Raw genomic sequence first — 25,879 nt, 5'->3', positions numbered from 1 at the left:
ACTGCTAATACCGCCTACTCATTTATCAAATATGTACAAAAATGAACACAACATGATAGGTTGCAGCAGCTAACTTAAAACGTAGCCTTGTGATGTTACTGTATTGCCCCGACTCTTACAGACAAGATTTCTTCTGCAAGATGTGTGATGTGAGGGAATGAAATACTGGATACCAAGTAAATAAGTACTTTGATTTTATTCTAACTTGGAAAAACGAGACAGTATGGGTGCAAAAGCAATGTTAGTGATATCTGATGCATTTAGACACGAAGATGCACATGACACATCACTGCATGCCATGACATTATTTTATTCCTCTGTGCCTCTGGACCTGAACTCTTGACTTACCTGTCGGGTGGACAAAAAGGATGAAATTACAAAAAGAGCGGACTGCATTTGTCATGAGAAGAATCATCTACAGTTTTGATGACTCCAGTGGATTTATTGTTGCATTCCTCAGAAGCACCAAGCAGGTATCACTGTGTCTAACTGTAACACGGACCAGTGAGAAAACTATTATGACCACTCTTGTAATTAGAAAGACAAGGTTAAGACAGTAACAACAACAGAAGATGCCCTTGATGGTGACAGTTTGGTCAGGAGAAGCTTCTCACCTTTTTTTGTTGTATTCCAAACATTTTTTTTTTTAAAAAAGGCAAAAATGTAAACAATGTCGAGAGAAAGGAACAAAAGAACATAACAGCACCAGACACAAATAAACATATCGACAGAAGTATAAAGAGACTGAGTGAATCAGTCTTCGAGCCTTAGCACCAGTACGCATCCCCTACTGTCACAGTTCAGCAGTCTGTGGATGAGAAGGCAATTTAGTACCAAAGTGAAGGCAGCGTTGCGTTCACGTGGGTACCAAAATAACAAACTCTTTTTGTCTTTTCAAACGTTTTTGTCCTTTGAATGTTTATTGAGAGTTTTAGCTGAGTATTCATGAAGGAACGGGTGGTCACTTGTCATCATCTTCCACTCTCCCCCACTCCTCCAAGTCCTCCCCCTCCACCTCTCCATCATCAGCGTCCTCATCCACATAATCACCCCAAGTTTCATACACATTTGCTCCTTCATCCTCATCCTCCTCCTCCTCCTCCTCCTCCTCCTCCTCCTCCAGCAGGTCACCTCCATACAGCGGCTCATCCTCCTCATCTTCCACTATCTCCATCTCTTCCATTTCATTGTCTTCCTCCTCTGCTTCTTCTTCGTCATCGTCGTCGTCATCGTCATCCTCGTCGTCTTCCTCGTCGTCTTCCACCTCTTCCACCTCTAACCCACACACCTCCCCATCCTCCACCTCGCCGTCCTCTCTCTCGTCCTTGGAAGAGGTGGGGGTGGAAAACCCTTTCCCTTCAGTCCTGTCTGTGATGTAAGACCTGCTGGTGGGGATGAAGCTCGAGGTAGCGGTCTTTGTGTTGATGTAGAGACGAGGAGGAGGCTCCTGCCTGGCCGACCCAGCTTGGCCAGCAGGGGAAGTGACGGGAGCAGAAGCAGAACTGGCTCTTCTGGAGTCTGGGATCAGAGAGGGAGCGAGAGGTACGGCCCCAGGCCTTGCAGAAGGTACGTATTCACGAATCTCCCCTGGCTCCAGCGGGTCGGGCCCACAGGGGTCGTGCTCGCTGCAGGACAGCTTGCCGTCCAGCTTGGAGATGAAGAGCATGCCTTCGCGATGCTCCTTACAGTAAGAGCTGGGGCACATTTCACAGAACGAAGCTGCCTCTTTGCCACAGATGTCACACTGGTGCCATGGACACTCCCATCGCCCTGGAGACAAGATTACTGTCATTACTCAGGAAAGAAAATATATGTTTGAGCTTATTTTAGGTTAAAAAGATACAAACAGTAAAATGTTTGACCAGATAGAGGTTTATAAAACATGATCAATCACATAGTTTAGCATAACTAGACCATCTCATCAAGTTCATAGAAGTCTGGTGAAAATTTAGATAATGAGAGATAGAAATCCAAAGGCAGTCATTCAACTGGCTGTGAGTTTGAAAATGTCTGTCTCAATAACCAGCATGTTATCACCAGATATTCATGAACATTATTTTGTTGGATAAACCTGGTCCATCTGTAAACATTCTTCATAACATAGTCATAAAAATGTTTGCTGTTTAGTCCACTTTTAGCCTAATTAGTTCTTTTGATACTTTTTGATTCAAGTGTATTTTGTGAAAACTTTCCATTTTAATAAGTATGAATCCCATAAATCATTCCTTATATATCTGAGGGTTTTAAAAAAAGAGTTTAGAGAGAGAGAGGAAACATGGTAGAAAGAAGATGACATGCAACAAAGGTCTGCAGCCAGAGTCAAACAGCGGACGTTGTGGTTACTGTGGTTAACCAGCAGGCTACCGGGTCACCCCAATAGTTCAGCTTTTACTTTCCACCACAACTGGACCTAAATTACACAACTGACTGTTGGGAACATAATTAGCTTTCTATTCCAGCAGACAGATGTTTCCTTCTTTGGAGAACTATTGTCAGTCTCTGCCCTCAATTCACCCAGTGTATATTTATTAGTTTCCTTGTGTGTCTCCAAAAATGCTGCAAGCTTGATAAGAAAGAAGTCTGACTTTAACAGGAACAATCCTCCTCCTCTACTTGCCTGCAGGCCTCTTGGCCAGGTTGAGACAGTCAGCATGATAGACCTTCGGGCAACCTGGCTTCTTACAGGACACTATCTGGCCCCCGTCACCACAGCTGAAGCACTCATCCTCCCTCTCCTTCATCACTTCTTGCTTGGTTTTCTTCTTCATGGGGATCTTCCTCTTCCCTTCCTTCAGTTTCATTTTCTCAGCTGACGGCTGGTTCTGAACAAGTCCAAGAAATTAGGAGGGTTACAAAGCAGGAATTCAATGAAGTTGTAAATTTAAATGGTGGTCAAAGGGTCATCTGAGGGGTGAAAGTGCGCTCAGGCAGTGCTAAAACTGTTTGAATGTAAGCTTTTACCTTTGGCCGAACACCCAGGAAACCGCTGCAGTTTGGTGCTCCACATTTACAAGCAGTCTTCCCGTTGCCAAGACACTCCAGGTTGTAGTTGAAAGTCAGCTCCTCACCTAAAGTACATGTTGTATTAACTCTATGCTGTGCAATTATATACAATACAAAATACCAGAAAGAGTTGTAGCCTGTCACTAAAACCTTTTGCAATGTCTTGTAGAGCAAACAGCCCGACCCTGGTGTCACCGTTCACAGTCCACTTCTGAGTCTCACAGTTTGGGTTGCAACTGTGGTTCATGAAGCGAGCCTGGTTCCCTTTGGGCCCAGCATCAATGATCCGGTCCTGGAATAATATACAAACTGGTTTGTACCAACCATCTGAAGAGTAAAGTGTGTTGCTAAGCTGTACTACATAGAGATTATTGTGTTTGTGGTCATTGGGCGCAGAATCACCTTGTCCAGTGTAAGCATGTAGAAGTTACAGATGTCGTTTTCCTGAGCGTGTTTGATCCTGGCTCGACATTCTTCTTCATCGATCACCTCTCCCACATATTCACTCACAAAAGCTCCCTGGGAACAAACAGAACAAGAGCAATAGACTTAATTCATAATAGAGAGAGATAAGATATTTGTCATGATCTGATTCCTTCCAACCCACCTTCTTGATGTCAGACACAGCACGTAAACCCCAGCCACGCGACAACGTCCTGAAAATCTCCACAGGTGTGTACTGGCGCTTTGTGAAGGCCTGGTTCTGACATCGCTCCCCTGCTGCGCACACCTGAGGGTGGCACTCATACATCAGCATGTGATTTATGCACTCTGAGTCGACGCCGCATGGGTTCTCATCAGATGCCTTACAGTTACAGCGTGGGATCTCTGACAGGTCAGCTGTAATGATCTGCACCTTCCCAATTGGCCGGTTTACCTTTTGAATCAGAGACAGGGTTATGATTTTGTTTTTATTTTGTCTTCGGTCAGACTATAAAAACACAAATGAGTATTTGGTGACACACAGTACCTTGATGTGCCGGTATGGAGGAGGTTTCTTGTCATTCTTTCTGTCCTCCTGAAGCTGCTTCATTTCCCTTTCTGCCTGAAGCTCTTTGAACCTCTCTGCTGCTTCATTAAGGGCTATTAACACAGACATGATCTTTACTCAAACCATTAAAACACAAACACGAGCTCCAGATAAAATTTACGATGTGGGAGAGCTCATTTTAACTTGAACATCATCAACAATCTCAAGTACATACCCTTCTTGTACACTGCGTCTGCACCCTTGCCCATTTTCTCTATGTTGTGAGTGTCACCCTCCATGTAAGGGAAGACTCTGGCCTGGTATGTCCACACGAAATCTTTGGAGCCAAAAAATTGCACTGGGAACTCTCCCACCTCATGTTTCATCCTCAAGATGTTATTTGGAACATCTTTGGCCAGACACACTTCTGCAGGCCACCACCTAAAGAGTCAGATCAGGGTTTAGAAGTACAAATAAGGGTGCATCAGCTGTTGCGTATGAAGAAAGACAATTGTTGTGTCCTTACCTGTAACGTCCCCATTTGACCCACAGTATGTCCTTAATACGAGGCTTCTTTCCAGCTTTGCATTCATTGCAGAACCAGCTGCCCTGAGGCATCTCCATATTCAAACATTCCCGATGGAAAGCAGCAGGACAGGCTTCACAGCAGAGTAGACTGCCCCCTACAAAAATCATAACCATTTGAAACCTTATACATTCTGATATATTCACTTTCTGGTAGATATCTTGTGTTAACATTTGAAACATGAAGACAGTTTGAAAAACGGTGTGAAAACAATATGACAAATTAAGGGAAAACCCTAAATAATGAATGCAGATGTTTCCACACAGATGCACTGCATTGTACAATTAAGCAATTACCATCCAATCATGCTCTGTGACATGTATAAAAATGCTGAGCAGGCCCAGTTGATTCTGATTGTGTATCATGATGTCAAGAGGAAAAGATCTAAGTCATTGTGAAAGAGGGTTCATTGTTGGGGCACGAATGACACGAGCTTCAGTCACAGAGACTGCTCAACTGGCTGGTGCTTTAATAGGAACAGTGACTAGAGTGACATCTGCATTTAGATCTAGGGGAAAGACATCAGTACATAGGGTCAGAAATTGTGGTTGACAGTGCCCATTTGATGACCGTGATACTCCTGCATTAGTATGATATGTAAGGAAAAACAGAAGAGTAACTCTTTCTCAGGTGACTGAGAATGTCAATGCAGGACGTGATCAAGCTGCGTCAGCAAGAACAGTTCGTCGACAATTACATAGAGAGGAATATTATAGCAGGGTTGCAGTGCATAAACCTCTCATTACAAAGACGAATGCATGTTTCAGAGTTCAGTGGTGCAAAAACCATCTAGGCACTGGTCTACAGAGATGTGGAAAAAAAGTGATATGGTCAGATGAGTCATCGTTCACCATATTCTCGACAAGTGGGCATGTGTGGCGTCCACCAAGAGAACAGTACAGGCCTGAATGCTTGACCCCTACAGTGAGGGGGTCCAGTGGCTCTGTTATGCTATGGGGGGCATTTTGCTGGTATGGTTTAGGTCCACTTGAGTCACTACAAATCAACACAAAGTTGTTCTGAGTCATCACCTTTATCCTATGATGTAACATTTCTATCCTGATGGATTCTTCTAGGATGACAATGCCCCCATCCACAGGGCATGAGGGGTCACTGAATGGTTTTATGAGAATGAAAATGATGTGAATCATATGCTATGGCCATCTTGTTAGACAACACTCTCCACCATCATCTTTAAAACACCAAATATGGGAATATCTTTTGGAAGAATGGTGTTCATCCCTCCAGTTGTGTTGCAGAATCAATGCCATGGCGCATTGAGGCTGTTCTGGCAGCACGTGGTAGCACTTTACTAAGACACTTTATGATGGTTTTTACTTTAATTTGTCACCCGTCTGTATATGATCTTAGTAGTATAACTGCTTTGATAGTGTCGCTAAGTTACAATAATCATGAATCATGACCAAACTCACCTTCCGAGCAGACAAAGCACCAGCTAACATTGATGTGTTCATGGTTCTTGCAGCCCTTACGGGGAGTGAAGTGGTTTGGACAGAGAAAACTGTTGTTTGCCAGCACCAAGCTGCCCGCTGCCATGCAGTTGTCATTGGCATGATAAGCCACAGGGCAGCGCACACATCGAGCCAACCGACCTGCAACAGAATACACGAGAACAAAGAGCACTTAATCTCTGTAATTGAAGTTTTGTAATAACTTTAAAATACACAGTGCTCTCAGTCCACTAAATGCTTTATGGAGAACTTTAAATGCACTTTCACCAAGCAGTTTTCTTCTCTTTTGCCTTTTTACACTGATCAAGTTGATTCAATTTTAGGGTTCAGGATTATAAAAAAGAATTGCACAAAAAATAATTTAAAAGTGCCAAGTTTAACTGACATCCAGTAAACTGAGTCTAAATCCTCTGCTGTATTTTTCAAAAACTACATATAGAGCCAAATCTCTCTCTTGTTACTCAAGGTAACACACACCATTTATGTTGTAGTATCGGGCTCTGTTTCAAGGATGTTAGAAACAAAGAAACTCAGGCTTCTGGCACTGATCTTCGTGGCACATGAACAAAGATGCAAGAGTTCACTAACAGTCACTATATTAGGTTTACACAACCAGCTCACTGCTCCACACAGTGAGTCTTTTAATCACCAAAACAAGTCCTGACAATTGCAGGCATGAGACTAAAAACATGAAAAATAATGAGTCTAGAAGAGAAGTTCAAGGTGATTTTTTAACCAACGAGTAACATGGAAATAACCAAAGATGGTCTGCAGAAACTAAGAACATGCAACTTTGAGCAAAACAACACCTTGATGGGCTCCATGACTGTCAGGTTAGAACAAAGAGGTGAAGCTCATTGAACGCCCTTAGTGCATAAACATTGTTGTTTAAGAGGTGTATCCTATCAAGGGAACAATATACCCTTTGGCAAGTGGATACAGGAAGATAAAGCACCATTTTAAGATGAATTTACACCAATGGGATGCATAGTTCCCAGATCTCAGCTCGATAAAACAGGAATATCTAATACGTCACATTCATCATATTATGTAGTTCAGTAGAGTAATGTTGGAGCTTACCTTTAGAGCTGCAGATGTTGAGAGGATTGGTGATGTGGCAGGACAGACAAACATGCAGGGGGCAGCGGAAGCCTTTGTTATGTGGCTGTGTGGCTGAGAAGGCCATTATACAGTCTGTATGGTAGAACTTCCCGCACAATGGTATCATGCATCGCTTTATCCCGTTACTAGACTTCTTGCACACAAAACATGTGTGCGCACCTGAAAGGAACAAAAAATTTCAAAAATTTTTATGTCTTCCTTAACTTTAGTGGATAAGGATCACATTTTATTGCTTTCACACCCTTGTCAGACTCAAGTTGTACCCACCAGTGGTGCATTCTCGACAGAGGAATTTCCCCTTGGGAGCCACTGACAGGCCAATACACTGCGGGTGATAAGCTCCATAGCAGTGGCCTTCACACACCAGCAGGTCTCCTGTCCTCTCACACACCTGTACAAACATACACATAAATACACAATAAGAGACATGCTAATGGTCTGTTGTTACAGATGATGGATGTGTCTGGGACCTAACTATACAAAGTAAAACATAAACTTTCTGGTAGATCATCTCACCTGACAGACATTCTCCTTTAAGCATGCAGCTCCTATTTTCCCTTTTACATCCACCTGGGACGAAAGGCTGTCATTCAAACCAGCAGACAGCACCTACAGAGATAACGAAATGGTGATGACGAGGATGACAAATGACAACATTCTGATTTGAATAAGCTGAACAATATAACATGCACACCTCAAGTTTGGGAGTTAGTGTTCCAGTGTGTACGTTTTGCTTCTCCTCAGTGTTGCAGACTTCCATCTCTGCCTCCTGCTTGGGGGTCTTACATCCTTGAGGGCTGGGAGGTCCATTTGGAGTAGGAACCTCAGGGAGATCTTTGTCCTCCGAGTGCTGAGGGGCAGTAGCAGGAGCAGAAGATGTGCTGGGTACAGGCTTTTCTTTCTTTACGGATCCAACCTGTCCAAAACAAGATTTAATTGGCTTTACGATGCTTTTAGCATCATATTGTTTCTGGTGGAATATGAAGATACTAACAGGATTTTCTTTGAGCTTGTGCTTTTGTAGTACCTGAGTGTTCTTGACTAACACCTTCACCTCTGAGGTAACTCCACTGTGTCGATTTGGCTGCTAGAGGACAAATAGATAAATTGTGAACATAAACATTTTCAAAACAATTTTAAAATACTAACTGGAATATTTATGTACTTATTTCCCCTCACAAAGCTTGCTGCCTTCTCAGTCACAACATACCTTCTTCTTTGTTGGAGCAACAGACACTTCTTCTATGGTACATTCCAGCACCTTGTGTGAAAGCTTCCTTGGCCTCTTTCTTTCTTGGGCTATCAACCCCATGCCTAAGGTCAAAATAATTAAATTATGTAATATTCTGTCCAGCAACACAAACCTATTCAATATCATACAGCAAAATAGTTGATACTGGATCAAACATAATATTTTAAAGAAACACTTATTTACCAGATTCAGGAGGTAGATCAGTTTCTTCTGCAGTCTCTATGTTGAGGGAGGGCTGTGTAGTGGCTGGGGATACTGAGGGTGCTGCAGGAGAAAGTTCATCCTGAGATGGACTATGTTCCAGTACTGATGGAGCCTCGGAGGGCTCTACAGCAGATGAGGCTGAGGTCGAGGTGGAGGTTGAGGTAACAGTCCCCGATGTGGTGCTCAGATCTTGGAGTGCTGTCATCCCTGATGTCTCCTGCGAAACATTTTCACTGGCTATACCAATAACCTGAGTGGCACACATGCAAACAAAGCACTATTGGAATACATTGTATGTAGTTATGAATATAATACACAGGGTGTGTTTACCTGTGTTCATAGGCAACATGTTACCGACTGTTGAGTAACAAGTTGAAATGCCGTTTTACTTTTACCAGACATAAAACGTGTAACAAACTGCTATCTTTTCTATGTTTTCATAACTTATCAAGAAGACCATAAGGGAGGGATCACAAAGCCTATTTGTACAAACATACTTAGGATGGTTTATTTATTTCCTATAAAAGAATTTCAAAGCAATTCACATGATGGATTTTATTTAGTCTCTGGAAAGTACTAGGACATCTGTTGAATCTGCTAGATGAGTTTGAAAATATCTTCATATATAGGACTGTGGCGTACCCTTTCATACATGTACACAATGTAGAATTTTCTCAGTGCGACCTTGGAACACATTATATAGCCTGCACAATGAACAGCAAAAGGTATATGACCTCAAGATTAAAAAAAAAAAAAAAAATACTGTTATACTGCAAACTGCTCTGGATGTTTACCCTTTTATTTAAACTTAGAATACTAGAAAAACAAATGGATAAAAGACACTTTATATTCACATTCAGTCAGTGATTTCTGTGCACTTCCATTTATACTGTATGGGACCAAATGAAGAACATCTTACCATTCTGGAAGATTCTGAGGTGCTTCTCTTTGATTTCTTTTTTGGAGCAAATATTTGTTCATACTCCTCAGTTGACTCCAGGAGCCTTTTAGTTGGTTTCCGGAGTCGTTTGTTCTCTGAATGTCCTGTGTAAACAAACATAATATACATTACTTTCTTACTCATTTTACCAGCTCTCTGGTTCTCACTCAGACTAAACAGCAGCATTTTGTGTCTTACCGACTGAGCTGCTCGTCTCTGAGAAGTCATTTTCTGCCTGCTTCTCAACTCCCAGATCAAGATCTGGAGATCCTCTCATGAGGTAAGACCCATTCATCTCAGCAGGCACCCCACTCATAACTTCAGCCATTTTCTCAGCAGCACTCTCAACCATCTGCCAGCGCTTCTTTGGAGCCACTGTGGATTCTGTGTTCTTATCGAGGTAGCTGGCCGAGGGATCAGCAGCGACAGGAGGACCAGATCCAGGACCAGCTAAGTCAGCATGGCCACTGACAAACTCCCTGCCGTAAGCCAAGTCGGCCAGGTCTGAAGACAGGCCAGGTATGCTGAGTTTCAGTTTCGCAGGCAGCCTCTGCTTTCTACGCTGCTTGTCTGAGCTGCCGATCTGAGAGTGAACAGGAAAATTTTCACAATGGTAGGTGTCAGCTGTCATGATAGCTTTAGTCCTATTCTTGGTTTTTGCCGCTGTGTTTTGGGATGTTGTGGATTTTGTTGACTGGCCATTCTCTGTTTTGATCCCTTGACCATCAGAAGAACCCTTCAACGGGTCACCTCCTGTAGAAGTAGGGATGACCAGGGGTTCCTCCTTGATCAGGACTGGTGATGGTGGGAGAGTCAGGGGTTTACCTTCTTTTTCTCTGGTATCATGCATATCTTTCAGGAGCATAAGGAAGGTGCTGAATTTATAATTGGAATCAGGACGAAACGCAGTTAACTCAGAGTCACTGCTGTCCTCCTTCACAAGAGATTTAAACATTAGTTCCTTGACATCCTGGAAAGCATCCATGGGAGACAGTGATGAGGAGGGGGAAGAAGAAGATGATAGATCTGGGACAGCGTTTTCTGTTTTGATTTTAACAGGTTGCACAGTGGAAACACTTTTAGACTTTATCAATGAGCCATTACGAATTTGTTTCTTATCGGGCTTCCTTGCACGCCTCTTTGGAGAGCTGTGATTTGCAGAGGATGATGCACTGGTGGGTGATTCCCAGTTGGGAGACACTTCAATTTTGATTGGCACAGCATTAGTGGCTGTATTATCAGGACAATCATCAGTGTGGGCATCTGTTGAGATTTGGCTTGTGGCCAGTGCATCTTTGAAATCCGTGTCTTCCTCCGCTTTCAGGGCCCTCGTCATAAGACGACTGCTGGCAGGAAGATTTAGAGAGTGCTTTTTAGCTGAATTGTACAACAATTCATTACAGCTGCCCAAACTCTGTTCAGAATTTGTATCATTAGATGTCCTTTTATTTGTTGTAACACCTGAGGAATCATTGAAATCTGTAGAATGCTTCACTTTTTCAGTAAACTTTGTTTTAACTTTTGTTGAAGCCTGTTCTTTTCTGACCGTTCTGTCTATATCCTGTATCGGGGACACTGTTGTGCGTTTAGGACGATGCAGCATTGGAACTGTATCCAGGTCTGCATAAGGTGAGTCCGTTGGCTCTTCTTTCAGTGCACAAGTTGTTGTATGGAACTGGTCCACAGTGTTCGTGATGGTAGATGACTCCTTTGATCCACCAACTATATGACCAAATATGTCTGACAAACATTTCTTTTTCCTCTTACAAGCTTTGCTCTTATTGGTCTGAACTGCTGCAGAGTTTTTGATGAGATGCTGCTTATTTCCATTGGGGGCCATATTGGGTGATGGGGGTCGACCTAGGTCCACAGAGAGAGGGGGGGCCTCCTGTGGCTTTTCAGTAGGGAGTGGGCTGGGTACACGCTCCTCTCCATTGACAGATATTGTAAGCTCACTCTCAGCATCCCGTTGTCGACCAGGGAGCAAATACTCTGCTTCTGCCACACTGACTTTCCATGCAGTCAGTAAGCTTTTGGGTATCTGCCAAGAACAGAAATAACATCAGAATCAGAAAAAGGTTTATTGCCAAGTAGGTTTGCATATACAAAGAATTTGCCTTTGTGTTGTGGTGCATAACAATCAAAATATGCAAAGTAAGAGTAAATACAACTACCACAAAAGACAGGTGATATAGATATATAAATAACCTTTGATAATTAAAAAATAAAACATGGTAAATATAATAAAAATATATTTCAAGTGAAAAGAGGTGTTGAGTTTTAAAAATATTGTACAAGATATTGACCAGGAATATGCAAATGTTCAGTGTAAGTTCAACAGTATAAATGGTACATGTAATGTGCAAGTGTAAAAATACTAATAATATTATTATTAAAGATTATATGATCATTTTTAAGTCGTTTTATAAATTTACCGTATACTTGTAGTCTTTCTCCTTCTGCTTCCCTCTCCTTCTAAGCACAGGAAGGTCTTCAAACTGATGGCCTCCCTCAAAAGGAAGAATGGCGTTCCCCGGGACCCAGGCACACTCTATAATCTCCCCAATAGTTTCCAGGAAATACATCCGACAAGGACGGGGACTGGGCACTGGAACAACAACAACAAAATAAAGGTGAGTTTATTAGTGACCTTACACACTCAGTATAGTTCCCTTGGTTGATGTTAAATAAAGGTGTTAGATAAAGGTCAAAATGCGGAAAATAATTTGATTATTAAATCCACGTTAAAAATCAAAACCTCTCACATCAACTGCTCTTTAAGAATGATACCTCACCTTTCATCTTAGTGTGGATCCCTTGGTCTGAGTCGATGGTGACTTGGCAGGGCCACCAGGGCCGTCTGTTGAATTTAGCCCACACCAAGTCACCTTCCATGTATTTCACTGTAGGAAGAGGCTTTTTCTTTGGGCTGTTGGACTAACCAGGACAATGAAAACAAATGAATAAGTATCAAAATTCCTGTCATGATTGAACAGACATCCTGGGTAATAACACATTCAAAAATACAATTGCATCCCAATACTTTTGCAAGCAATAGTAGCACTCCTACTGATTAGATTTCCTCCAACGAAATACATAAACATGATAAACCTTGACAACATCATGTAGCCTTGGTAATACTGAGGTTATAATGTAAGTATCCCAGGTGTTGCAGACTCACATTAGAGTTGGTGCCAGCTGGTGAAATAAGTTCAGGGTCAATAGGAGAAGTAAGTTCACCATCGCTGTCTGATTCCTCATCCATGCTCCATCCATCTCTCATAGTGATTTCTGGCAGTGCGCTGGGGCTTAGTGTAGGGTTGAGTTCAGATATAGTTTTAGACATCAGATTAAAGACAGTAGGTTTGTATGTTCGTTTGTCCACCCCTGAGCTGCATGTGCTCTTACAGTCAGTAGTAGTTCGCCCCCTACTCAACTTTGGGGAGTGGTGAAAAGGTGTCAGGTCCTCGCTACTGTCGTGCTCCCCCTCATCGTCCTCCTCCTTAATGTCACTGCTGTCAAACAGCGTGGACTCAAAATGCAGGTAACCGTTGGGGATAGGAGAACAGCGCTCCAAGCTGTCAGGACTGTGAGGGGAGAAGCCATTTCTCTTAACGTCCTGCAGAGTCTCAAAAGGCCCCATGTCGTCATTGCCAGGAGAAGGAGGCAGCTGTACAGGCGGTGCCTCAAACTCATCATCGTCACTGATTGGGCTTGCACAGTGCAAGTGGTTCCTAGGATGGAGGTCCCTCTCTTGGTCGGGCCTGTTGACCACAGTGTTTAGGTCCTGAAGCCTCCTCAGCGGGCTGTAGCAGTGAGATCGGTCCGGCTGATTGTACCCCAGTACGGCTGGCTGTTTGAGACTAGAGGATGGTAGTTGCACGGCTGACAGTTGGTCTGACCCACGCTTCACAATGCCACATTGGTTTCCATAGGAAGTGCTCATAAGGCCATTGCGGGGCCTCAGCTCTGGCTGGCCTGAGCCAAACACTGAGCTTACCCTAACAGCCGGTCTGTATGACTGACTCATGTTGTCATGGCTCTATCCTGTCAAACAAACAAAAAAAAGAGACAGATTAGACCAGTCAAATATGCAGTTTAAGTTTCTCACTAACTGTAATCTGTAGATGTTATTAAGGTTTTTACACTGTATAAAACAATCAAACATGCCAACAGACACATAAAAACATTGTGGAAATAGAGTCCAAGCCATATCCAGTCCGACAGAAACCTATAAAGAATACCAGTCATAGAGTGCACACACACACACACACACACACACACTCACTCACTCACTCTCTCTCTAATAAGCCGACATTGCATGGCCTCCATACTAGAGGCCGGTCGGACGACACAAGGCAAAACACAAGACACAATCGCTGGCCCGCTCCGTTCACACATTTCATTCACAAACTATCAGAAAATAGTACCGCTTTGTGTGATGACTGTAGGTCATGGCGATCGCTGACTAGTACAATCAATGGAGGAGCGCTCAGTCTGTAGTAGAGGTGGTGACACTGAGCCATCACAGAAACACAGTGAGTGGCTCACACAAACAAGCTACAGCCACACACCGACATAGGAAGCTACTATTAACTCACAAAAAAGGGGGCTGATCGGGGACTAAGTTCACAACACTATCAACACGTGGAAAAACGCGAAAAACTCACCATTTGGAGGTCGGTCACCGTGAAACCAACAGCGGATGTTTGATAATGTGGCACAAAGCGAGTGTTTTGCTCGGTTTGTGAAAGCGGATCTGCACAATCCCAGCTGCAGCAGCACTAGTAGTAGGCCAAGGCACAGCTCTCATTCTCTGCACTTCATCGCCTCATCAGCGGCGGCCCTCTAAAAAACTGTCACCTTAAATACTAAATAACAAGTAAATCTCCATTCCGCTGCAACATCATACAGCGGCGAAACTCAGTGTGCCATTACCGGTCCCCTAGCAGCCACAGCAGCTTACTACATGTTTTTTTTTTGCCTGCTGTCGAAGTGCCCCTGGTTATGTTAAAACAAGCCCAGACTGACTGTGGTGAGCAGCAACCAATCGGCACGGCTACCCAACCCCCCGTCTGCAGAGGGCCGTGACACTCACTCACCCTCCTCACACACACATACACACAAGCACAAGCACGCACGCAAACACACGTATGCCCGTGCACGCGCATGCACATCCAGGTGAAGTTTGTAATTATACTGGTATATAATAAAGGATATATGACATAATAATTAAGAATGAATGAATGACCTGTTTTTTTTAGTGGTTTGCTCTATTTCTGCGCATCTGCCCCATTGTTTTCTGAGTTAAACGCTACTGACTGGTCTGGGCCTGTACGCGTATAAGCGGCAGGAAGATCGAGAAAACAAAAATGATTGCAGTGCGCAAACAGCAGTTCACACACACGGCCTCTCCGGTCAAACTAAAGTCTGTGCGCCATGTTGCCTCTTCAGAGTCCTCTGACATGAGGAAACAGGCCGCTAGGCGCCGAGGAAAAGAAGATAAAGAAGGAGTCACGGGCTTTTAAACGCTCATAAGAGTCGGGTTTCGCTCGGATAAAACCACCAGTGGTCGTCTTCCTGCTTGCCCTCACATAACACTAATGAGGATTTAGTGCGTAAATCAAATTGATCCACATCCATATACGCGCAAACTTGCAGAGAGCACAATAGGCTCGCAGCAGTGGGCCAGTCCTTGAAGATCAAACAAAGACCATGCAGTCACACGCCGACTTGACAGAAGAGGAACGAACCTCTCTGCATATTTTTTGCATACTATCAGGGTTGTTTGCTGAGACGCCTAAATTTATTTCCGCAACCGTTTTGGTGAATAATCCGGTAGAAACCCCAGGTTGATATGATAAGTAATTTATCCACCTACACCAATGGATCACCAGCCTGGCGTTTATGGTATAACTCGGCCCTTTATTGGTCTTTTTTTATTCGATTTTGCTCTCAAATCGTGTTCAAAAAGTGATAAAATTAATGTAAGTATGGCGTAATTTAATTTAACAGAGGGTAAATGGAGGTATTATTACAAGATGATTACTTTAGTCTGGGGACACGGGCCCTCTTGTGTGTACAGGGAGAATTGCATGCTGTCAATATGAGGAAATTGTTGTGTGGAAAAGACAATTTATTTTATTTTAGTTTTACATACAGCACATTAGCGTTTATTACAGTCAACAAAGCTTTTTTTTTTACTTCTTCTAATGAACAGCACAACATACAAGTGAGTCTGAGGACGAAAAGAGGCTGTTATAATACATAATCAAAACCATTATTCACAAAGTGCAGAAATAACAAATACTGTGTTCAAAAGGAGATTGTGCATTGAATTTTTACCAGTTCAAGCGGATCAAAAGTGTAACACAGTGCTCCCATTTTAGGTATGATGCAGGATAATATTTTTTAAAAAAAATGAAAAATACATTGCACTGGACAACACAGAAAGGACAACTACATTCACATAATTATGCACAGGAATAGCTGACATGATTGGCTATTTATACTAAAATGCAACTTTTATAAATGTAGAAAATATCACAAGAACCTGGTCATAGAAATGTTAAAGCAGGGTAAGAGAACATGTCACTTCTCAGAAACAAATGCCTGACGGGGAAAAAGATCCACTCCTCTGTGAGGTTTGAACCACAAACTGATAAATACACTTTCTCCGACTGGTGTGGTTAATTCATACGCATGCATCTCTGCAAAACAGGATTTTAACATACTTCTACGTAGGAGTCATTTCCGTCATTTATCATGAGAGAATGAAGACAATGTCAAACGCTGTACAGTGAAAACTTGGAGTCATTTCTAAATGACAAGAAGTTCTTTCTTCCCACGTTTCAGATAAATGTTTTGCTCAGCATCCTCTTGTTCATGCACTCAAATGTTTTTCAAACTCTGCGGAAAAAGCTTCAGAGCTATTCGCCGGTTTCGTCCACTTTTCCGCCAGGCTCAGAGAGGTCTGTTTTCTCCATCATGGTGTAGGGAAAAGGTGGAACATCACAGCTAGTGAAGTCCAGTTTCTTGGAACCGCCGCAGTTGCTAAAGTCTAGTTTCTTGGCGCTGTCACAACCAAAATCCAGCTTCTTGAGCCGAGCTAGACTCTTGATGCTGCCGGGGGGCCTGCCGGGGCTGACCTTGTACCCTGCCGCTTTGGTGGTGCCAAGGGGCCTCCCTGGACTGGTTTTGAACCCAGCTGCTCTTGTGGTCCCAAGTGGACGTCCAGTACTTGTACGATAACCAGCTGACTTTGTGGTCCCTGATGGCCTCCCTCTCCTCCCGGACTTCACTATGCCCTTCTTTTTCTTAGAGCCATCGGGCCCTGGAGCCTCACTACCCCTGATTTTCACTGTCTGAGGCTGAAAGTCGTTCTGGGCGTCTTGCATCTGACACGCCATGACTTTGTGCATGCTCTGTGGCAAAGGGCCGAGGCCGGCAAGGGAAAGCTGCAAAGCAGGGTTTGTCGGCGTTGGGTAGAATTTGTTGATTGTTGATTGAGTGCTACAAAGATCAAAGTGGCTGGCTGGATGACAGTCCTCTGCCAGGCCACTCATACAGTAGTCACTGCTGCTGCTGGTCACTTGATGCATCATTTTCTGTTGGGGGTGCAGAGAAATAACATAAAAAATTAGGTAGGAAAAACTGAAAATGTACACGTACGTATAAACAAACAGAAAATCCCTAGGGAGCAATTTAATAGCTTTCTTTTGGTGGAGCAAACAGGCCTTTTAACGTTGCAACACTTAAGTTAACCTCGCTTTGTCTTAACACAAGCTAAGTGCAATTACAGTCTGCAGATAAACACTGCACACACAAAAATACATTTTAGTATTTACTGCGGAAATGCCCGACCATATCAAGAACGTAAAATGAATAGTTCGTACCTCATTTGTTGGTGGATGTTGGATTAGAAAGGGTTAATTTCGTATCGCATACATTTTTCTTCTCTGACAGCCGCAACATCTTTGTGATGGCGCCGCACAAACTACGCCCTGGTGTCCATGGGCATTGACTTGAAGCGGGACTGCGGTTTCTGCTGGCAAATTTATAATCATTTAATCCTTTAGACAGAGGTTAAGATGAGAGAGGCAGCCATTTTCGCCTGGAAAAAAAATTTAGTACAACAGGATGCACCGACCGCGCATGCGCACGTGGGCTTCCTGCAAACGCAGGACCCCATCACCGCTGATCCAATGTGGTGCTGACAAATGAAGCATATTAAACAAAGAAGCACCTTCACGACAATGCGTATGCCTCTAGTTACAACGTAACCAAGATTATAATATTTTACTGCAACTAAACAATTACATCATTTATGAGAACCTCTCTCTGATTACTCTGTTTAATAAACAATGTATCTACATCACCACCACAGGTCATTGTTAGAAAAATATGTGCCAACAACTGTCACAATCACAACAATGGGGCATTTTCCTTTTTTATTTGTAGAGTTTTTATTAACATCCAAATGAACTTAAGCACAGACGCTGGATTTATGGAGCAACTGCAGTGCCAGGTAGCAATATACATTTAATCAGCATTTCTCCCGATGCTCATCTCCAATCTTTTGCAAGATTAAGTCCACAGGACTTAGGTTTCCCTGATGAGCTTGGTCAGCTTCTGAATCTTTGTTTTTGTGGACATGTCCACATACTTGTCGCCGATACTGACGATCATGCCACCCAGGATTGAAGAATCCGACTGTTGAAGAGGATAAAACAGTTGAAATTACAAACGACTCTCAAAATTATTACTTTATTTTCTGTTAATCACCTTCAGTTACATTGAAGATGAAGTCTCAACAATTTCCAAAAAGGTAATTTGTATGATTCTGTGATCACACATTAAAATTATACCTTTGTTTCCAGCTTGATGGTTTCACCCTTCTGAAGAAAGCCCTTGAGAGCAACTTTCAGTTCAGCAAGATTGGCTTCATCCAAAGGCTGAAATGAATAAATATTAATTGGGTGATTTACAGGGTATCTACAGTAAAAAGCATGTAATTTGTAACTTTGAAGTAAAATAAGTAATATGTGATTCAAAGAGGATGTGCATGAACAATCATACTATACATGTCCACCCATTTCATACCTGAGCAGTAGTGACGGAGCAGATGACCTCTCCACGGTGTGCGCTCATCATCTTGCCAAAAGCAGTGATAACATCACCAGTAAGAGTCAGGCGACCATTGTCAGCCAAAACATCTGCAGAACAAAAAGGCAAGATACACATGAGTGAGATTCACCACTTCTCCATTTCTTTTCCTCTGCAAAATGACCTTGACTTGAGAAAACGCCGTTATTCAATGCATAATACTCAGTCACTCACATCAGTTCAAAATAAATATATATTTTAAAAAGGTTTTGTCCTGTCTGGCTCTTTAAGTGTTCACTTTATGTCTTAATTTTAAACAAAAGCTTCAAAATATATTCACACCAGATCCAAGGTCACACAGCACTTAAAAGATGATTGAATCATAGCTTATGTGGTAATGCTGCAGTGAAAAATCCATTGTGGGACTGAACAGTTGGTGAACTGATTTTAATCTAGATAATTTGTATTTGAGGAGTCGTTTTCACATAATCATAGTTGTCCTGATTAACTGAAAACCTTGTTTAACAGACTTCTTTCATATTTGTGCTGGGGATTGTTTCAAACAATCCTTCCAAAGATTCTAAGAGTCTACAGAATGAATAAAATACTAACCAGCCAAGTAATGCTTGGTTGCAGACCATTAAGTCTGACGGTTGTTAGCTCCCCGTGACCTCCATAAAGGTCAAAGGAAACCAAGAAAGACACAAGAGCTGCTGCCTATTTCAATATGTTTCCATGAGCTTAACTATCCATCCAGTTGTCTTTTTTTTTTTTTTTTTAAAAAAGGACACTGTCCAGATAAAGGATTCAAGTAAACATGTTTTTTGTGAATTAAACTTCACATAAAACAGAAATGGTTTGTGTATACCATTCAACACATGTTTGTAAAACATTTAATTTGGCACAGATCATAAAAATAGACCTATATGAGACAGAACCAAGTCTGTTACATTTATGTTAAAAATACATTTTGAAACACTGCATGTTTAAGTTTTCCCAATGCGATACTTCCAAATAACTAAAATGTTGGTAGACATCATGCCACCTGACAAAAAACAAACCTATACAATGTAAATTATTTGCATGTTTATCCTAATGAGCAAACATATACCATGGAAACATGGTCATTCCTGTGATTTTATGTGCAGTATAATGATTAACAGCATTAATATTGAATCTGTTGGTGGACTATTGTTCATTTTACAAACCGCTTTTAATGCTAAGAGTGAGTACTGGGGAAAACCTTAGTAGGTCAATTTAAATTCCAGTAACCTCTGTTTACCTAAGACTGAAGACTCAAACTTATTACATTCACTCACAACACCAAAAATGGGTTGTTTATGTATGATTAGGAAAACCCCCATAATCAGCAAATCAAAGCATTGAAGCAAAAAAGACCACTTAGCCCACATCACTGATGACTCACTGATGAGGTTGACAGTGATAGGGGAGACTTTAGCCTTTGCAAGAGCATCATGGAAGGTCTTCTGCTTGAGGCTGCGCTTCACATGGGGATTCATTACAATAGTGGAAATCTTGGGGTCCTTGATGAGGGTCTGGGGAAAAAGATGGCACACAGAAATAAGGCAATTTAGTTTATGTGTGAGAAGAAAAACTACATTTGGCTAAAACGGCCTGGATTTACAAACACTTTAACTTGGACAGTGATAAGATCATTCCTTAGATATAGAGTACTTTTAGACTTCTTTATTATATTATATCATGCAACACACCTGTAGCAACATCGTCTTGAGATAAAGTGTTGCGGAAAATAACTACCTTCATCATGCACTGCCCTGATGAGCTGTGATCTATAAAAACTGCATCCACATTTAGAGCTAACCTCAAAACCTTCCTATTTTCTCAGGCCTATGAACAATATTAGTGTGTTTTTGTGTGTGTGTATTTGTGGTTCAAGAACAAAAAAAGTTGTACACATCACACCATTAAAACCCTGCATTGACTTCTAATCATTTTCAGAATCCATTTCTAAATCTTTTCACTTGTTTTTAAAATCAGTCAACATCTTTGGCCTAAATACACTGCTGAAATGCTAAATCATTATGAACCCACTAGACCCCTCAGATCATCAGGGACCGGTTGATTCGTCCCTCAGATAAATACTAAGTAGGGGGGATGCAGCTTTTAGTCACCCTACTGCCCGTTACTGGAATCAGCTTCCTGACGACATAAGACAGGCCCCATCTGTAGATTCATTTAAAACCAGAATAAAAACCTGTTCTCCAAAGTCTTTGACTGACTACTACCTGTGATCTCAGCACAGTCACTTTAAATGCTTTATGCGTTTACATCATCATGCTTTTATGCGTTTAAAGTTGTGTTTTAATTTTTATCATGCTTTTACATGTGTTTGCATAGTAAACACTCAGTTTTACATGTTTAATTTATTTTCATTGGATTGTTTTTTATTTTATTATCTTCACATTGGATTTTTTTATCCAATAACTTTAACTGTTCTGCTACAATATTCTTTTTTATTTTCTGTAGAGCACTTTGAATTGCCCTGGTAGGAAATGTGTTATGTAAATAAAGTTGCCTTGCCTTTAACCTATGAAAATGTGTGCTCTGTATGACCTTGCTATACCTAGTATGTGTGTATGTAGGTATTGTAGTGTGGTATGAATAAATATATGTTGTTTCTTTATTATTTATTTAATCTTTTCATCAACTAATTTCTTTTCTACCACTGCATTGCATATGCTAATTGCTTTTATGTCTATTTTTTTTATGTAAACCACATTGAGTTTTCTTGTCATGTAATGTGCTCTATAAATAAAGCTGTCTTGCCTCTACACCATTAAACTACAAATATGTGCTTGCATTAAATTATGTATGATTTTTTTTTTTTTTTTGACTTACAGACACTTTTCCCAGCTCCTGCTCCACTTGGTCCAGTTTGTTCTGCTTACTGGCAGCTGAGAAAAGAGCAGTGGCATAGCGGCCCTCCACTCCATACACCTGGATGGGAGGCTAGAAGGAAAGATACAAACACATGACCTAAACGACCACTAATCATTTATATAATGAACTGCAGAGGCGCCGTTTTGTTCCGTGCAGCCTGACGTTATTTACCTTAATCAGCTTTGCTGCAGGTCTGATCACAGACGTGCTGAACTGGCGGGCCTGGACAAGCAGAAATAGCATTATTTCAACACTGAGAAACCAGAACTTGAGCGGATAAACTTGAGCGTTGCACCGTTGACGTTAAAGACAGTTAGCTAGCAGGCTAACATATTAGCAGTCATTCAAGTGCAATGCCTTGTGTAAGTGTTTTTGGACATTTAGCGTTACCTCTTGGTCTCCAGAAAGCATACAACACTTAGATAAGTTCTTACGCTATAAAAAACTCAGTCAGAACTATTATAAAAGGATTAAAATCACCAAAATCATTGAATGTCTTACCTGCTGTCCTAGCATGTGTGCTGCCATTTTCTCCTACAGCTGTCCAGAGTGGAACAAACGACTGCGCATGTGCAACTGACAGGAAGACGTCTAGCTATGGGTAATGTAGTTTTTTCCAGTGTAGCACATTCTGTACGGAGGGGGAGAGGCCATCTAAACTACCACAAATGTTTAAAAACGCTAAAAAAAAATTAAAATAATAAGAGCCATCAAAAACTTTATAAATAACGTTATTCTTTTATTTTAGTACATTTATATTTATATTTCCTATCTGAATGAGGAACATTTCTTAAAAGCCCATTTATGATGGTATACTACTGACTGATGAACTTTGCTTTTTTTTTTACCACTTGACATGAGCCCACCTCACTTGACGAAATGTTTTACGCACAATAACCCCTTGCAATAGATATGCTTATCCTGACAGGATGAGATCTCAATTTAAAATACTTTTAAACATGGATATAAAGAATTAATTCTTCTGAGGGGCAGTTCAATCCCACCCACGCTCTAAAACTAGCTGGATATCGAAGAGACTCACTGTTTTGGATAATTCATTTTCACCACTGGGAAACTAGTCTCATGCTTCATCGTAGATCCATGCAAAGAGCCATGTAAAAATATATATAGTACAAATTATAATTTTATACAACACATACACACGTCTGGACGACACACTAAATCTTAATCTCATCTGATCCACTCATCAGTGTTAGCCCAATTTGAATAACCCACTGACACAGTTTTGTAAATGGAAAGTTTCCAATAGCTCAGAACTCATTAATTATGAGGTGTACTGATGTTTTAAAATATGTTGGCCGCTACCAAAGTTGTTTTTCCCCAGGTTTTCTTGTGTATTCTTTACTTATGTCAAAACATGCTGTTAAAATGCAAAAGCACAAAATCATTCAACATTTCTGAAATCGATCAAGAATATTTTAATTTTTGTCTGTTGCCTATCTACTTGGTTGGTTCTTATAACATCAACAACTTGAATGCCTACCATGTGACATATGAACCCATGGAGGTTGTTTTTTTTATATTTATTCAGTTGTTCAGTCATTCCCAAATATTATACTCAAATCAATAAGCCAGAAACTGTGATATAAAAATAAACTCATTCACCATTCTTATAAAGAGAACAAGATGATGACCATTTTTATCTGTCGCCTAGCAACAGTGTACACAAGACTTAAACACAGCAATTGAAACTTCAATGAAGCCAATTTCAAAGACTTAATTTAGAACAAATGAAACTGAGTAATGGGCTAGTCCTGAAATGTGAAATGAAATTTGACCCGGTATATAGTTATATGGACAAATCAGTAGAGCTATGCTTTATTGAGATAAATCACTTGGCTAACTGCTAATGGTGCAAAACTTAATATATTTGCTGTTCGCTAAAATATTTTATTTTTTGAGTGGTACCATTAGGTGGTCTTAGAAAGTTGAATCAACTAAATGAATCAATAATAGGCTTTTTCACAGCAGACACTTTGACTTGTAGAAGAAGTCAATTAAACCATAGCAGCATGACAGTGAGGCAATACACACAATAACAGGACCTTAAATGAAACAGCTACATGGAATTCAGCCATCATTATTTTTTATTATTTACACCTGTGATTTTCCTACTGTGACATGTAAAATGTATTCTGTGAAAAAAGCCTATTATTTTACATTTTCATGATTATTTTAGCTACTATGTTGTTCATACGACTACTATATCGTTTTAATAAAATAGTCATAAATCAGTAAGAATATTTTTCTTTATAGCTGCATTATTTTTTATTATTTTTTGGGTGCCTTGGGGCCAGAAGTCCACAATAAACTGAGAAGGCACATACATCAAATATCATCACCTTTTGAAAATGTTACGGACAGTGTGCTGACAGAAAAAAATCATATTTACACATCCAACCAACACATAATATCACCATTAGCTTAATTTGTTAATGTGTTTGGCCACCTGATGGATGCAGTCCAATATTCTGTCTCCTTTAGCTAATTATAGTCTCCACCAACTCCAGAGACAATCTGAATGTTACTACAGGTTTGACTTTTGGCACAAAATACCTTCTAACTTTGTCTGTCAGCCAATTGGTGTTTGGCAAGTAGCATACAGTTGTTTCATCAGAGCTTTTTTATGTTTACCTGCTGCTGGGGACACCATACAATCTACTGTATTTGTGGGATATAAAACCAAAACAATGACCCAAAAGAGGCAAGAGGCTCGAGATCACAAGTTAGTTGTTTCGTTATCTTGAGAAAACAAGCGTTGTTATTTCGAGGTCACAGGATAATGCATGTCATTCCTCCATGCATTGACCATTATGTTGAACCAATGCTACATCTATAATAGTGCACTCATAATAGTTATTACACAATTGCTGTCACAAAAGAGAAATCATGGAAGAAGTCTGAAGAGATGCACTCGGCGGTGGCACATCTCACTACTACACTGTCCTATAGCCAGAAGTCAGACTACAAAGCAGAATCTCTGATACTAAAAAAATACTTAGACTGATGTGTGTCTCCATGAAAAGATAATAAGTGTTTCCCCTATATTTATTTAGCAACGCCGCTGCTAAAATTTCAGACAATCATTAATATAAACGAGCGACTCATGATTATCACTCGCACACTGTGCAAGCACAATAACACCCTACGTTATTGTGGATTTAGTCATCCTCCCTCTCTTCGTTCTTCAAAGGACATCTACGTGAAAGGTACAAGAGTAGCGTAGCTCCGTTAAGGAATAAGGCAGTGCGTGTGTGTGTGTGTGTGTGTGTGTGTGTGTGTGTGTGTGTGTGTGTGTGTGTGTGTGTGTGTGTGTGTGTGTGTGTGTGTGTGTAAATGTGCGTGTGTAGTTGTGCGAGCGCAGAAGGTGAGCGGCAGAAACATGACATGAATGTGAGCGGAGCTGAGGAAAAGTTTAGCAATAAGTTGTCGATCTGACAGTAAATGTACAGTACAGGCTGTTTGTCAGTTCATAAATGCTGCATCTCCTCCAGATAAAGAAAGTACTCAGCTATCGAAGGGGGTTAGCCCCGGAGTTAGCAACTACGCGTTAGCTTAACTTGACCTGGCTCACTGAAGGTGGACTGACTTTTAAGGTGGAATTTTAGTGTCAATCTCAGCCGCTGTTTAACAGAGAACAGAGAAATGTCTGGTTGATGAGTCTCTGTCTTGAGTTTTTCATATGCCCCCCTCCCATATGACAACATCCCCCCGCTCCAACGCTGTCAACCTAGGGGAAACACTGTATGCATTGTTATATTTTCATTAGGTTTATTATTATTGATATGAAAGTGTTAGTGGTATAAACTGGACCATTATGATAGCCAATGGAGTACACTATGCAGTGAATGGTTATGGTTATGCTGATTTATTTAATATCCTGAGGTTTTGAATTATTGTTCACATGAAATGGATAACTCATTCATGCATTCTCACTTATGTTGTCAAGTAAACATAGCATATCCATGTGGCTTGAAAATGAAGAATACATAGTTTTCAACATCCGAGAAAATATGACCTCTCAACCTGGTGGTCCTGGTGGATGAAGGGTCTATTAGCAAGCTCGTTTTCTCGAGATAACGAGATAAATAACTCGTGATGTTGAGATAAAGGCATTTAAAAAATAATTGTAAGCACGGCCGTCTCGTCTTCCGTACTTTTAGCTAAGTTAATGCCATAATAAATTACTGTTTTAGATAACTTTTCTTTGAACTGTAGCCTATGTAAGCACATTATCTTTAAATACATTTGGAAAATAAAGACGATTCAGATTTCCTCTTTG

General features: G+C 41.1%; 3 protein-coding genes across 6 annotated transcripts; all 3 read right to left on the bottom strand.

Moving 5' to 3' along the window:
• Positions 1-177: 177 nt before the first annotated feature.
• Positions 178-15,370, bottom strand: nsd1a (nuclear receptor binding SET domain protein 1a). 4 transcript variants are annotated; one of them, XM_044364515.1, is made up of 23 exons: positions 14,801-15,370; positions 12,731-13,596; positions 12,345-12,486; positions 11,985-12,157; positions 9,748-11,590; positions 9,529-9,653; positions 8,589-8,859; positions 8,364-8,467; positions 8,181-8,240; positions 7,848-8,069; positions 7,670-7,762; positions 7,421-7,544; positions 7,112-7,312; positions 5,993-6,172; positions 4,500-4,656; positions 4,209-4,414; positions 3,974-4,086; positions 3,611-3,880; positions 3,406-3,522; positions 3,154-3,295; positions 2,962-3,068; positions 2,618-2,822; positions 178-1,770 (listed from the first exon to the last, which is right to left on the bottom strand). In XM_044364515.1, the coding sequence occupies exons 2-23, from the start codon at positions 13,577-13,579 to the stop codon at positions 962-964; spliced, it is 6,513 nt and encodes a 2,170-aa protein (XP_044220450.1). In that variant the 5' UTR covers positions 13,580-13,596; positions 14,801-15,370; the 3' UTR covers positions 178-961. The 4 variants fall into 4 exon arrangements, with proteins under 4 accessions (XP_044220450.1, XP_044220448.1, XP_044220451.1 ...); XM_044364513.1 differs by lacking the exon at positions 14,801-15,370 and adding an exon at positions 14,220-14,752; XM_044364516.1 differs by lacking the exon at positions 14,801-15,370 and adding an exon at positions 14,220-14,752 and having other exon boundaries at positions 8,181-8,237.
• A 300-nt stretch (positions 15,371-15,670) lies between these two features.
• On the bottom strand, positions 15,671-17,708 carry si:ch1073-44g3.1 (uncharacterized protein LOC797133 homolog). Its single transcript, XM_044364520.1, has 2 exons — positions 17,445-17,708; positions 15,671-17,156 (listed from the first exon to the last, which is right to left on the bottom strand). The coding sequence occupies exon 2, from the start codon at positions 17,151-17,153 to the stop codon at positions 16,479-16,481; it is 675 nt and encodes a 224-aa protein (XP_044220455.1). The 5' UTR covers positions 17,154-17,156; positions 17,445-17,708; the 3' UTR covers positions 15,671-16,478.
• Positions 17,709-17,986: 278 nt separating this feature from the next.
• atp5po (ATP synthase peripheral stalk subunit OSCP) lies at positions 17,987-22,177 on the bottom strand. Its single transcript, XM_044364521.1, has 7 exons — positions 22,078-22,177; positions 21,748-21,798; positions 21,535-21,645; positions 20,081-20,210; positions 18,652-18,764; positions 18,417-18,503; positions 17,987-18,261 (listed from the first exon to the last, which is right to left on the bottom strand). Exons 1-7 carry the CDS (start codon positions 22,102-22,104, stop codon positions 18,151-18,153), a joined length of 630 nt encoding a protein of 209 aa, XP_044220456.1. The 5' UTR covers positions 22,105-22,177; the 3' UTR covers positions 17,987-18,150.
• Positions 22,178-25,879: the final 3,702 nt, after the last annotated feature.

The sequence above is a fragment of the Thunnus albacares genome, chromosome 10, assembly GCF_914725855.1.
Source record: "Thunnus albacares chromosome 10, fThuAlb1.1, whole genome shotgun sequence".
NCBI lineage: Eukaryota > Metazoa > Chordata > Actinopteri > Scombriformes > Scombridae > Thunnus > Thunnus albacares.
The sequence above is the reverse complement of the archived record's forward strand: the minus strand, read 5'-3'. Positions and strand labels throughout refer to the sequence as shown.